This window comes from Gossypium hirsutum, chromosome A03 (genome assembly GCF_007990345.1).
Source record: "Gossypium hirsutum isolate 1008001.06 chromosome A03, Gossypium_hirsutum_v2.1, whole genome shotgun sequence".
Classification (NCBI taxonomy): Eukaryota; Viridiplantae; Streptophyta; class Magnoliopsida; order Malvales; family Malvaceae; genus Gossypium; species Gossypium hirsutum.
Window position 1 is genome coordinate 19,773,715 of NC_053426.1, and position 15,239 is coordinate 19,788,953.

The 15,239-nt window shown below is 33.9% G+C and overlaps 1 protein-coding gene across 1 annotated transcript; it reads left to right on the top strand.

Moving 5' to 3' along the window:
- The first annotated feature begins 10,302 nt into the window (after positions 1 to 10,302).
- On the top strand, positions 10,303 to 13,374 carry LOC107887095 (proteoglycan 4). Its single transcript, XM_016811234.2, has 3 exons — positions 10,303 to 10,517; positions 10,708 to 11,308; positions 12,893 to 13,374. Exons 2-3 carry the CDS (start codon positions 10,758 to 10,760, stop codon positions 13,131 to 13,133), a joined length of 792 nt encoding a protein of 263 aa, XP_016666723.2. The 5' UTR covers positions 10,303 to 10,517; positions 10,708 to 10,757; the 3' UTR covers positions 13,134 to 13,374.
- Positions 13,375 to 15,239: the final 1,865 nt, after the last annotated feature.

The window sequence follows — 15,239 nt, forward strand, 5'->3', positions numbered from 1 at the left end:
GGGTATTCTATTTCATTTCGTCTGATAAGAATTGATGAGAGAATACGTATGATATTATGATTCTGTTTCTTCTACTTGATGCTTCATCTGATATATATGTTTGGGAAGATATATTGATCTTGTTATATTTGATTTCAATAGGATTAAATGATGTTTTCTTCTGCACTTTCTTTCTTTGAAGAATTATCGGGGTATTCCGTATTTTCTCTATGAGTTTGGTTTTCGATTCTCCGACATAGTATCGTATCTTAGGTTTCTTTATCCTGGATCTCTTTATTCTGGATTTCTTTATTCCGGGTTTCTCTATCTTGGATTTCTTTATTTGGTTTTCTTGTTATCTTTGTTCTATAATTTGTCAATTATGACTCATGTTCGAAGTACGTTCTTCAGCTCGTGATAATCATGTCAAATATGACTATACTTCTAATTTGATCTTGGTAATGTTGTGATTTTAGTATCGGGATTTTTCTAATTTCTGTGTAAGGATTTGACATCAGTAAAGGCATAGGTAATAAAAGCGCGAGTTTCAGTTGGTATAGTGAATTATTTATTTGAAAGATTTCATGTGACAATTATGTCAGGATTATTTTTCTCAAGTCTGATAATATAATTTCATTTTTGTACTAATAAAAGAGTAAATAGTCTGAACGAGAAGTGTATATTTATTAGAAAGAGTTGGATATTAGTTAAAGTCACTACGAATGATAAGGTTTTCGTCTTGTGAAAGCTGAAAAGTTTATTACATGTTGACAAAGTTTGGATAGATGAGATATTGGTAACCGAAGCGTCTGAACTAGACTAGTCTACATTGAGTAAAGACTTCCTGATTTTCAACAATGTACTGTTGTATGAATTGTGATGTGTTTCAAGACAGTGAGGTAATGTGATAGTTTAGAGCATTCGATGTTACATAAAATCGGAGTTGTTAAAGGGGTTAAAGCCGAGCATTAGGATCTATCAAAATTATCCTTGTCAGTGTTGATATTGGGATGGAAATGAGAAAGATTATTCTTGAGGCCATATCAGAATTATTTCCATGGCGGAAAGAGGAAAATGTGATGTATCCTATTGTTAAATGTTTGGCAAGATCTATAAATCATATCTGTATTGAATGAAGTCCTACTCATCAGATTCATGGAATTTCAGGTCTCTTTGATTGTTGGATTTCTTGGAATTCCGGTCTCCATTAATCAAGTTAAGATCCGGGTTTTATGTCATGATATCATGGGAAACTGAGAAGGGTTGAAAATTTAAGAATAGTTGAGAGTTGAGACTGTAAGCTTTTAGATCATATGAGAAATTGAAGAGATGTATTGGAGGTACAGTCTAAGTGCAAGTTCTTCAGCACCGAATATGAGATTAAAAGTGAAGACCACTTTTCTGGTAAGATTTTCGGGGACGAAAATCCCTAAAGGGGTGGAGAGTTGTAATATCCTAATTTTGGGCCTAGTCGGAATAGTGGTTTTGTGACCACAAAATCCGAGATAGAAATAATTATTTTATGATTATTTTAAGGTCTATGATATGATTACATGATTGTGTGAAAATTTTGTGAAGAAATTTTATGCATAAAGTGCTTAAATTGAAATTAGGGACTAAATTGAATAATTTGCAAAACTTGCATTCTAGAAGTTTCTAGTATGAAATTGTTTTGAAATATTAATTAGGAGGTCTTAAATAGAATTTTACCAATTTCTAAGTCTTGGACAAAATTGGACATGGATGGAATTTTTGGAAAGTTTAGTAGTTAGGGCATTTTGGTCATTTAGGGGTAAAATGAATTAAACTACAAAATTAAAAGCCAATTTTGCTCATCTTCAACCCCATGGCCGAATATAGCAAGGAGAAACCATGGCTAGGGTTTTCCAAGCTTCCAAGCTCGATTGTAAGTTCATTCTAGCCTCGTTTTTAATGATTTTTACGTTTTTGGAGTCCCGGTAGCTCGATTTAGCTTATGCTAGCAATAATTTAACCTAGGGTTTATATTTGGAAAAATACCCATAGGTGAAATTTGTGTATTTTGGTGTTTTATGATAGAATATGAGGTTTTAAATTATGTTAGACAACTTGTGCTACTCGGTTTTAAGTGAAAACGAGCAAAAGGCTTAATCGGTAAAAATACCTAATAGTCATAAGTACATGTTAGAGTGAGAATTTGATGTTGCCATAGAAGGAAAAAATGATCAGCATGTCATAAAACATAAGAAAATAGGCTGAAGATTAATTTACGAGCTTTGGGGCAAAAGTGTAAATATGCAAAAGTTTAGGTGCAAAATTGTAATTTTTCAAAAATATGATTTTGGGTCAATTTGAATAATGTGAGTCCTAATTAGACTATATTTTAAATGATAGAGCAAGGAAAACTGAAATTCGGGCTAAAATGGGGAAAATACCAAGTTGTGGACGAAATGGTAAAAGTAGCCATTTTCGCATACGAGGTAAGTTCATATGTAAATGTTGGTAACATAGTTATTGTTTTAAATGTTTTAATGTTATTTAAATGATATGATAATTATTATGAAATATTATACTTGTGACAATTGTTTGATATGTGATATACTTGGAAAATGTGAAATACTACCGAGTATCGGTATCGACATTCCATAGAAGATGGTTGAGACATATGATTGGGAAAAACGTCCCGTTGAACCTTAGGAATGGATTAGGATACAAGTTACATGTCATTGGGATATTTGGGCATCCGAACTCGTTGAGTTGAGTCCGAGTTCACTCATGGATGTGAGCGTCCGAGCTCGTTGAGTTGAGTCCGAGTTCGTGAGATGTAACTAGGCATCCGAGCTCGTTGAGTTGAGTCCGAGTTCACTTATGGATGCGAACGCCCGAGCTCGTTGAGTTGAGTCCGAGTTCGCTTATGGGCGGGTTACATGGTAGCTTGGCTACATATGTGGCACTTATGTGCAAACTTTCCATGTATCCGAATTATATTCTGATGTGTTCAACGGGTAAAGTTCTACTGAAATGGAGGAATACTCAAGATGAAAGGGACGTATTGGTAAGTGTTGTGAAATGGGTACTTTGAACAGGTATGTACTTAACCCTCGGGTTGAAAAATCGATATAACAACAATATGGTAAGATGATAAATGAAAATGTGATATGAATGTCTTGGTGATGATTATGCAAATGATGTTTTATGTTTGCTTATATGGTTATGTTACTTGCTATTTTCATGTGAACTTATTAAGCATTTATGCTTACTCCCTCCTTTTCATTCCTTGTAGTTTTGACAAGCCAGCTCGGAAATCGGGAACGGTCGGAGGCTCGCTCACATTATCCGTATACCATCTTGGCATAATGGCTTGTATATTTTGAGTATGGCATGTATAGCATTATAATCATTTTGTATATATGGTCTTTTGATTTGGTTATTGAGTGGTATGGAAATGCTTGGTAATGATTAGCCATTGGAATGGCTAATCATGATCATATTTGGTGTTATGTATGTCAAATTACTAGCTAATCTATGGAAACCATGAAATAGGTAAAATTTACCATAAAATAGATTAAGACAGCAGCAGTGACGTAAGTTTGAAAAATCATTAAAAATATTAGAGATATAATTAGATGATGAATAAAATATGGAATTAAATAATTATGAGTCTATTTTCATATGAATGGAACAAAACAGGTATATGAGTTATATTTTATGAGATGTTTAAATTTTTGTGAAACAGGGCCAGAGCGATTTCTGGATCCCCTGTTCTGACTTTGGAAATTCACCATAAATTGTAAAAAGGTAATTATAAGTCATGCTTTATATGTACAGATTCTTTATTGAGTCTAGTTTTATTAGAAACAAACGGCATAGTCATTGAAGCTCTATACAGGGAGATATCTGATTCGTAATACACAGAGGTTAGAGTAGTCGAACCCTGAAACAGGGGAGACTTTAACTAATAAACTGTACTAATTGGCCTGACCAAAATTTCTAGAAAAAAATTACTAGATAGATATATGAGTCTAGTTTCAGGAAAAATTTACGGAATTAGATTTTGAGTTTCGGAACTCGAGATATGATTTTTAAAGCGACTGTGATGCAGTTAGACAGTTTGTCTGGAAATTTTAAAATAAATTGTATGAGCTGTTTAAGTAATGAATTAAGTCCGTTAACACCTCGTGTTCGACTCCGGCAACGGTCTCGGGTACGGGGCATTACACCCACATACTTACTTTGGAACGCAATCTTAAAATAGTCCTAAGTCAATCGGTTAGGCTGAGTGCCCTCCTTAACCGTCAACCACCACTTATATTCTTCGTCGAGAAGAAAAGAAACAACCCTTTTCAATTTCTACTCAGGGGTAAAGTCCAGATCGTCCATTATTCTTTCTGTGGCCTCTATCCAGTATTCGACCACGCTAAGGGCGACTCTAGTGGCACCCCTGAAAAGCTCAGCCCCGTTGGACCAGAGTCGTTCCGTAACCGGCCCTCGGCCCCCAAATTCAGCATTGGGCCTAGAGACCCTCTCCAAAATCTTGAGCATAGCCTGGGACAATGCGTCGTCCCTAGCCGTGCGATCATGAGATGCAATCTCAGTAGCAGGCGACACTAGCGTCTCACTCGTATCCAAATTCAGTATATTATCCATGGAAGAGGACTCAGCTCGAGCCCCTCTACGGCCTCTACCTCAGCCTCTAGTACCACATCTGTAGATACCTCGAGCGCTCATTGTCTAATTAAATTTATCTGTATTACAAATTTTATGGATCAGTTACAGTTTCAGTATTTATTAACAAATGTTTTATGCAAAATAGTATCAGAAGTTCAGAGTTTGTTTTCGTAAGTCGCAGTCTCACATCAGGTTTCAGTATACACTAACTAGAGTGTTTTCAGTACGCTTTACTACCTATAGTATTTTTAGATTATACTATCTACAGTATTGTGATGTAAACAATACAAATTTCAGAAAACTAACAAGATCGACGCCGGAGGCTCACTCAGTGTACCACATTCTTAGTCAAAAATATTTCAACCTATTGAAAATCATTTCTTTAAAACTAAGTTTAAAACCCAATCCATAGCTGAGTTTTCCAACCTGACTCTGATACCACTAAATGTTACACCCCAAACTCGGCCTAGATGTTATGGCCGAATCTGGCGATGTCATATGCAATAGATTTTGAAATCGAACTCTTTAAGTTAAAATCATTCCGGTTAAGTAACTTTTAATTAACTTGAAGGAATCACGCACTAGATGCTTTGTTTCAAAACTTGCCCTTTTTAAGAGGAAGCTGTTGTAATCAATTAATTTAGGAAAAATTATTTTTGTTTAAGAAATCCTTAGTTTTAGGAAAACCGTATTTTGTTGAGGTGCAGTTTAAATACCATAAAACAATAAAAAAAAGTTCTGAAATAAAAACTAAACAGTCCGAGTCTAGGACTACATCAAAAACCCAAACAAGTAATAAATCTGAAAATTTACAAAAAATAGTCTAAGATTTTACGTGTGGCTACCGTAGAGTCCTCCGTTGCTTCAATCCATCAAGTCTGGGAATTACCTTAATAGATTAAACAGAAAAGGGTGAGTTTTCGCAAACTCAGTGTGTAATCCCCACAGAAATCACACATACAAAATACACATCAGATGCCATAAATTAACAGTCAGGGGCCAGAGCCCTTTATAGAATCCGTTAGGGCCTTAGCCCATCACATACTGAATCAGATACAACTTAGGGCCTTAGCCCATATCAGATACAGTATGTAGAATATCAGAATCCTACCCACCAGCCTCTACACACTATCTCTGTCTAACCCTACACACCATGTGGGGATAAAATCTACCCACTCATCCCTACACACTATGTTGTACCAAAATACGGCACATAATCAGATAATTGCAGCTGAGCTGCCGGATATCAGGCTTAAGAGCCTTCTAGAATACTTCTTCCCAATAAAATCATCCCAACCCCAATGCAATGCAACATACAAAAATGACATGCTAGTATGCAATTTATCAGATCATACATTCAGTTCAGGTATCTCAGTTCATGCTCGATACAGAAATCAGACAGTCAGAATACTCAATAAAGGGTCTACGTAGCACTTACCGACCCTACGGTAAGTCTACAGTCGATTTAGGCAACCCGTGCAACCTTACAGACCATTTCAAAAAAATGGGCTCACACGTTCATGTGGCTTACCCGTGTGGGCCCACATGGCTTAAATAGGCCTTGGTCGTATGGATTACACAACTTGGCCCAGAATTCTACATGCCTGTGTGTTTCACCCGTGTTGGCCCACGTGCTTGTGTAGCCCACACGACCCAATAGGTCGAGCTCGTGTGTCGCACACGGCCTTACCGGCCATCACACGGTCGTGTCTCATGCACACGGCCTAGCTCGTCGATCACACGCTCATGTTCTGTCACACGACCTACTACACGGACGACCACACGCCCGTGTGGCATCGAAAGATTACTTTTTTGACTTTTCGTTGAATCTCATTTTCTGCTTTTTGGGTACACACCTGTATCGTTTTTTATGCCTAAAAACACGAAAGCACTCCAATACCTAAAATCGACAAATCAAGCCCCAATTTCAGTGACACAACTGAGACTTAAATAGAATTGTAATGAGACATTTATCCCCAATCTATCAAAAACCTTACCTTTGATCGCAAACAGCATTTCTATCTCACTTCAATACTGATTGAAATAATTACAGTCCTTAACCTTCCACAACAAAATGAACCCATCAGTCAATATCGAAAAAACAAAATATCTACACTTACTACTCTTACCAGAACTTACCAAATCCGCGAGAGTACCCTCGGCGTTGCAAAAACAAAAGAATGGAATGGACTCAGAAAAGAAAACGACGCCAAAAGGGGTGGAAAACCCAAGACAACTTCGACAGAAAAAGAAGATAGGAGAGAAGAGTAGAACATCCAAAACTTGAAGAAATAGAGGAAAAGAAATTAAATTAAAATTAAAGATATCAAAATCCCCCCTAATCCCTTAATTATCTCCCACTAGCCCACTTCTCAGAGTTTTAACATAGCTGAAATTCTGTCTGATAACCGAGCAAAAATATAAACTCCCTTGCTTGCGTAGGGATTCGAACTCAAGACCACCAGCATACTAACACTCCACTTAACCACCAGACCAACAGGCTCATTCTGATATGGAATTACCAACAAATAAACATAAGCCTACTGAGCAAGGGTAGGGATTTATTCAGAAAAGACCAAAATTTTAACCTAAGAAAGGCTTGAACTTGAGACCTTTCACACACACCCAGAACACTTAACCACTGAAGCAGATACACAATTGTGTCAAAATTTACAAAATGCCGGAATCAAAATTTTGGGGTGTTACACATATAGTTTAATGTAAGTAAAAACCTGAGTTCAAAGAGATAAGGAATTGAAAGTTGGTGCGTTAGGTGTACGATTTTTGTAGTATGTAGCGTCATTCACAATAGTGGAATTCATAGCCCAAAACATGGATAAATGATATCCTCTCGTTGACATTATATGGTTGATGAAAAGAAAACGTGGCTACAGGTCGTCCGTCTTTGTGATGGATGACTTGATCACTATTTGATAGTGATTAAATTTTCATGAAGGAAGATGTAATAGTTACCCTGAGGTAAAATAGGATCATATTGGGAGAATGGATATTATTCCAAAGAGATCAAGGATATCCTATGAGGGTAACACACTTATGACAAGGTCATTAGACGAGCACTGAGTTGTTGCTTTCGTAATGGTATGCCATTGAGGATAGCTCAGTCACGATACTATAATAAAATGACTTCGGGACTAAATGAATGTATAATTAATAGGCAAAAAGTCAGAAGTTAATTATAAATAATTTTAGCGTCAACCACATATGTCCAAACAATCCCTCTGCTAGCTCGTTGAAATTAGAAATAAATTGCGTGTTTAAATAGAAATAAACAGAATGAATAGAAAATGAGAAATGAGAAACATTTAAAAATGATTATAGTTTTCTCCGAAATGAAGAAATGGAATCATTTGGAAATTAATGTAGGTTTCCAAAAATTGAAGTGAAAATAAAAATGGAAACTTACAATCTTATATAGGATTACTTAAAAAATGATGGAAGAATGAGTTTATATTTTTGGATTGTTTTGAATCCCGAAAATAAAAGTAAATCATCATTAGGTCATATTGAACAAGTTGATTTATGACATATTGAACGAATTTTCTCGAATTTTTATCAATGGTAAAATTATCAAAATTTTATTGGGGTAAAATTGGAGTTAGAAAATTATTTAATATGTAGATATTAAATTTTATTTTGGGAAATAAAAAAATTGAATTAGGTTGGATCATATTACAGAGTACTGGGCAAAAAGGCCCAATAAGTAATCGTTACTGGACTCGATGTGAGAGAAGCCTAAAATCCCTTATGTAATAAGGTGATACAACAAAACCCTAGTATCATTAACTAGGGTTGTCGCCCCTATATCCTAATTAAACTAGGATGTTGTTTTTCTAGTGGAAATAAACTTTTACAACTCTAAAAGGGTTCTACATTATCTTCCTATAAATAGATGACACCAATATAGCTATTTAGACAACTTTTAAAACATTGTTATTTTGTTAAAAAATAGAGAGAATTTATTCTCAACTTATAAACATATTTTGCAGAATAACAATTTTACCAGTTTCTATTAAAGAAGAAAGAATTTTCGTTTTCACCCCCAAATAAAGCTTTTTCTAGTTCTGTGTTTTAGTTCAATTGGTTCGAGCATAGACTTGAAACAGTTCGTGGTATGAGAATAACGGAGAAGATCGTTTGGTTGAAAGCCAGAAAACATCAAAGATCCGCTTATCAAAAAACTTTGGTGCGTATTCGATTAAGGTTTATTGCTATAAATATCACAAACCAGGTCAGTTTTCAAAATTTTAATTTTTCGCTATGCAAGAAAACCTTTTTCAAATTGGGTTTTTTTCAACAATTACATGGTTGATGAAAAGCAAACGTGGCCACAGGTCTTTCGTCTTTGTGATGCATGACTTGATCACTATTTAATAATGATTGATTTTTCATGAAGAAAGATGTGATGTTACCATGAGATAAAATAGGATCATATTGGGAGAACAAATATTATCCCAAAGAGATTAATGATATCTTATGAGGGTAACACACTTACGACAAGGTCATTAGACGAGCACTGATTAAGTTGTTTCAATAATGATATGTCATTGGGGAGAGCTCAATCACAATACTATAGTGGAATGACTTTGTGACTAAATGAGTTTATAATTAATAGGCAAAAAGTTAGAACTTAATTATAAATCATTTAAACCTCAATTGCATATGTCCAGTCAGTCCATTCGCTAGCTCATTGAAACCTGAAATGAATTGCATGTTGAATCAAATGAATAGAAATGATAAAGTTAGATAAATGAATTACATTTGAAAATAAATGTAGTTTTCTCACTAAGTATGAAAATGACCTGAAAATTAATTTATAATTTTTTAAATTATTAATTAATTAATTGAGGTTCGAAAATGAATTTAAATTAATTGGTCATTGTGGATATTAATATCCACCTCATTATTTTGTATTCAAATGATTTATTTTCATTTTCCTTATTCTTTCAGCTTTCATCTCCACCAATCTTTACCCTCCAAATATGTCAACACATAAAACAAAAGCATAATGACTAAGGGATGTTACTGTTAGATTGTAATTCAACCAATCAGTGAAGTGTAGAGAAAAAAATCTTAAGGAGAGCAAGATAACCATTTATCACGCACAGTACACCTTTCTTCCAAGTTTTACAAGCTGTATCTCTATCAGTCAAAGCATTTTTGGCTCTCTGAACCAGGCTTTTCAAGGCACCTTGATTCTTTGCAGGGTATAGGAAATAAAATCCCAATATGAGAAAATACTTTGACATTGTTAGGGGATTATTCGACTTCCTAATGAACAACACTTTGAAGACTTATCTAAAAAAATTTGACCCTCAAAAATAATATATTTTATTTTATTTAATAATATAAAATAAATATTTTAAAATTTTATGATTTATTGAATAATAAAATCAGCTTTTGACAGCAGATTTTGAAAATTTTCCAAAGTGGGTGGGCTGGCATGGCACCTGTACATTATTTGCATTGAAATGTAAACGTGAAATAGGATTGTAATCAAATTAAACATATGGTAGGCCTTTCAAGGAAAATAATGTCATAAAATTTTGAATAATACAGGTTATTAGTTTGTGAAAGAATTAGTTAAGACATGGCGCGTAAGGTCGTTAAAAAAACAGTTAACTATAGATATAAAGATAGAAACATAGCCTCAAAATTGGCCTCTCAATCCGTATCTACTCTCTCTCTCCCTTCCATCTCTGTCTGTCTGAAACTTCTGATCTGTCTGGTTTTTCCCAAACTGCCTTTGTTTTTTTTTTTTGTCTTTTTCATGTTCCTTTGTTAGGTTTTTGCTGGTTTCAATACGAAAAATTCAAACAATGATGACATGTTTACTGGATGGATCAGAAGTTCTCTTTGGGATTTGATTGAAGGTTGCTGTTCTTGTTTTTAATGATTCCAATTTTCTGTCTTCTTTTTTCCTACGTTAATCTTTAATGATTTATTTGCATGTAATTATAACAATTATTTGTTATTTACTATATGTTCTGAATATAAATATTTGAAAAAGAATGAAAATAGGATACAAGGTATCTGATTTTTTTGATTAATCACTTGATACAGGATGAATTCCTGGGCATTCAGATGGTATAGAAATAGACAAAATCTCAGACATGGAAGTGAGAGGTGTTAGTGAAGATAATCAAGTTTCTCATCCATCACCATCAACATCGAATGAAGTTGCCGGCGGCAACACAACTCCCGTCAAAGGCGACAGAAACACAACCATGGAAGCAGCAGGGAGCGATGGACCCTCACATGCCCCAAAACCAAGTAGGATACCATCGCACATATTCAATCCGACGAGCGAGACATCGCCGGGGGACTGGAGCGTGGCATCGAACGATTCGTTGTTCAGCATACATATGGGGAACACGAGTTTCAACGACAGGTTAAGCTTGATGTCGAAATCAGGGGAACTGGATCCTACCATGATATCGAGTCCGCTGTTCGAGTTCCCGATACCGCCGCCGACGCGGAAAGCAAGCGAAAGTGGTAGCATGAAGGAGGAGGATGAAGATGGGTATGCAGCGGCTGAAACAATGAGGGAGGTATTAAGGGAGAATGAATCTAAGCAAATCAACCATAGTGCTAAGGGATCAGATCTTTCCCGCTGCATGTCTCAGCTTTCGGATACCAGTGTCAAATCTTTCGCCTTCCCCATGTAAGCTTTCTTTTTCCTCATTCCTCCCCTTTTATTTATAAATCATATATTTACCACTTCCAACTACCACAAGGAGGCTCTGCCTACTCGGACGCACACTTGTCTTTTTAATTTTCACGTGAGCACATCACATCGCTACACTTGCCTTTTTCTCTTCAAGTTCTATGGTTTTGCATCTCTTTCATTTCACTTTTCTCTCATCATCTTCTCTTTAATTTCACTCTTCTCAGTTCTATCGGTCCTTCTCTTCATCTTCTTGTAGATGTTTTTCATGTCTTTTCGATTTTACGACAGGAGTTCAAAATTTAGATTTTGTTTTGAGCCACATTATTTTCTTCATCTTCTCAGGTTTGGTTTTGAGCCACATTATCTTCTTCAGATTTTACATTTTATTTTCAGTTAGGGCCAAAAAAATTTATGGGTTTCGGGGTTCACCAATTCAATCGTTTTCAATTCTCAGTTCAATGACGGTTATGAGCAGTTGGCTAAAAAATCAGTTCATTATCCCTGACAGGATACTTATCAATTTTCGGTCCAATCGATACAATCAATCCATATCATTTAGTTTCAAAAACATTGTTCCTCTTTCTCCTATATTCTTTCAAGAGCAAATCTAGAAGATTACTCTAGGGGCCGAAATTAAATTTAAATTTTTACGATAGTAAAAATAAAATTTTTAAATGATAAAATTAAAATTTTATCATTTTTAAGAGACAAAATGTAGTTTTACCTTTACTAATTTAAAATTTTAAAGGGTCAAAATAGAAATTTTTCATTTTAAGGGGTCGACACCCCTACCAACTCTTAAATTTGTCCCTATTCTTCTTTCTTCATTTTGAATACCCAATTCAACCACATCCATAACCCAAGCACCCTCTACGGTGGCTCTTTACCTTGCCCTAAGCAATGTGAACCGTCCAATACCATTTTCTTCTCCGCTTTGTTTGATTTTACTATTAACAGGTTAAAATATATTTCAACTCCATATACTTTTCATATATTTAAAATTTAGTCTATTTATTTTTATTTTAAGGAATTTAGTTTCTCTATTTTTAGGGTTTAAAGATGTATGTTTAACTGTTAAATTGGTTAAATTTTTTTGGTCAATTTTAGGTTCATTACAACATAATTTTTTTATTACATAGCTATCAAGTAATTTTTTTTTATTTCAAAGTGCAACACTAGTTATTTTAACAGAAAAACTTTAATGGTAATAATAATTGAACTTGAAATTTGATAAATATATTAACTAATTTTCTATAAATAAAAGTAGAAGAAATAAATTAGAGCAACTTTTAATTTTGCCAATATTGTTTATTTATTTTAACATTTTAATACTTATTAAGTGTCAATTTAGATAAGCGATGTGGTGTATTTAATTTATTTTTTACTTCATGCTACAATATTTAATCTTGTTATCACTGTTGTTTTTTCACTAACTGTATGTAAACAAATCGCCGATGTAAACTCTGAGTAGGTTTGATATGTAAATTTATTTTGGAATCATACATATATTTGGTATAATAGTGTATAATTTGAAAAAAAAATTACGTAATTAATTGAATGTATTTCCTTGTAACGAAGATTGACTGCTGAAGCGGATAAAAACGACGCAAGCAAAAAACATTCAAAAAGTAAAAATTCGTCGCGGCCTGCCACCGCTAGTACAACTCCACAAAACACACCGCCGGAAACCCCTAAGCCACCGAAGTCACCGGAAACCCCAAAGGCAGAAACACCGAAGCCTTCGACACCAAAAGCAACCCAAAACGGAGGTCCGAGGAGATGGTTCTCTTGCTTTTCTTGTTTCCCATCTTGCTCATAAGAGAAACCCAAACTGGAGAAAAAAAAATTGATTTGAAAAAGGGCGGCATTGATATGGTTTCAAGCTCTATGGGTTCCCAAAGTTTGGGAATGGTTCCATTGTTGGTTTTTATTAGATGCTAAAGAAAAAAAAAACATCAAGACTCACGTTTGTTTTCAATGTAGTTTCTTTCTAAGATGTTTTTGAATGTTTTTATTGCACTACGAAGCCAAAGAAACAAAGAAATCATACAGTTCCAAGCCTAAAGTTTGTCAGCAAAAACACTAACTCTGGATTCAGTCAATTTTCTTGGGATCGATTCATATATGATGACGATAATTTAGTTGGGCCATTAGAATATTAACTGCATCATGTACTGTGTTTTTTTATATCAGAATCACAATCTAACTGAAGCTATTAAATTTTCCAGCTTGATTTTGTAGCATGCAACTATGGACAGTAATTTCATCTACTTTGAATTTTTACACTTTTGCATAGCAAAAGATCCTAATTCCTATCATTAATTCTTCTAAATAATAGAAATGTTGGAGGGATCATAGTAATTTACTCAAAAGGGGTTGAGTAAATGTATATGATCCCTTTTACTCGGAGGTTCTCCATGATAAAAACCTAAAATTTAAAACAAATTAATGATAAAAAAGCCCATACAATGAAGACCCACAAAACAGATCAGAAAAATGAGAAATGACAAACTAAAAACACCATGACAGATGCTCCACCCAATGGTCACACTCCTAACCATCAGAAAGACGTCGGAAAGGGCGAAGCTCCTACTAGATTCAAGGCCAGCCCAACCTTGGACCACAAAAATTCTTATTATAAAGCTTGGTCTTTATCCTACTGAAAAAATGGTCCAACAGAAGCCCGTGGCTACAAGGGTGGTGGTAGGTTGTTCCACAGCCAAAGAATTGACCACCAACATAACCACGTCCTCTTCCATCTTCTTCGCCCTGACCTCTACCTGTGGAGCCTCCTGTACATCATCATCATCATCCTTTGAAGTTCAAGGCTTATTTTTCGTCACTCAATTTATCATTTTCTTTATTTCCATACATATTACTTCTTTAGCAACAACGCATTCAGGATTTTGATTTTTTTTAAATTTTTGACATTGGATTTTATATTTTTTGTTAAATATTTTATATTTTTTATATAAAATCAATGTAAAATTAACAAAATAATAATAATAAAAGCTATGAATTAAAATTGTTATAATATCAATTAAAAAAGTATCAATCTTGTTCACTTAACGGTTGAGTGGAAAAAAATTTGAAACGTTAATGACAAAATTATAACATTTTTAGTTAAGTGATAAAAATAAAAACTGATGTATAAATTAATTTAGTGATTAATGGTGTAGTTTATTCAAAAACAAAAAAAATCAATAATTTAAATTTTTTACATACATTTTTTTACAAGATAAAAGTGAGGCACGGAAATTCTTTTATCACCACGGTGAACACAAAATAATGTAATATTTATTAAGGAACATAAAAATAGGGGAAAACATTTGGTACACTACCAGTAAAATTTTTGGACTTCACAAGTAGAGTTAGAGAGTTGACAAGTAATCTATATAGGTATAGTAAAATATTTTTAAGATAAATAACACATGACAATTTTTATAGACTACTTATGGAATAAAAAAGGTACATAACCAGTTTATCAAATACTAAACTTAAAAATAGAATATAAAATATATAGATAAAAATATATTTAAAATCAATCCAATAAATTAAAGGCGCTTACACTATAAAAAAGTATCTAAACTATACATTTTTTTTAAATTGGTACCTAAACTTTTTTTTAGGGGTCATGAATGGCACTTAAATTATACTTCATTACTCCAAAATAGTACCTAGATTATATCTTGTTACCCAAATTACCTTAATCATTAAAAAAATCTCATAATCAACCATTTTGTGACATGCGAAACTTTTAAATTAAATTAAAAAAATATGATTAAAATAAAATTATAAAAAAGCACATTTAATTAAATTAAAACTTTTCATTGTTTTACTCTCTCCCTCCGCCTCATGTTTCTTTCTTCTCTTTTATTGTACTTTTTTTAATTATTAGATTACTTTTCTTTGCAATATTTGGATC

Excerpts from the sequence above, each read along its gene's own strand:
- LOC107887095 (XM_016811234.2), top strand. The coding sequence starts at position 10,758 with ATGGAAGTGAGAGGTGTTAGTGAAGATAATCAAGTTTCTCATCCATCA. Across the intron at positions 11,309-12,892 it reads AAATCTTTCGCCTTCCCCAT|ATTGACTGCTGAAGCGGATA; the intron begins GTAAGCTTTCTT and ends CTTGTAACGAAG.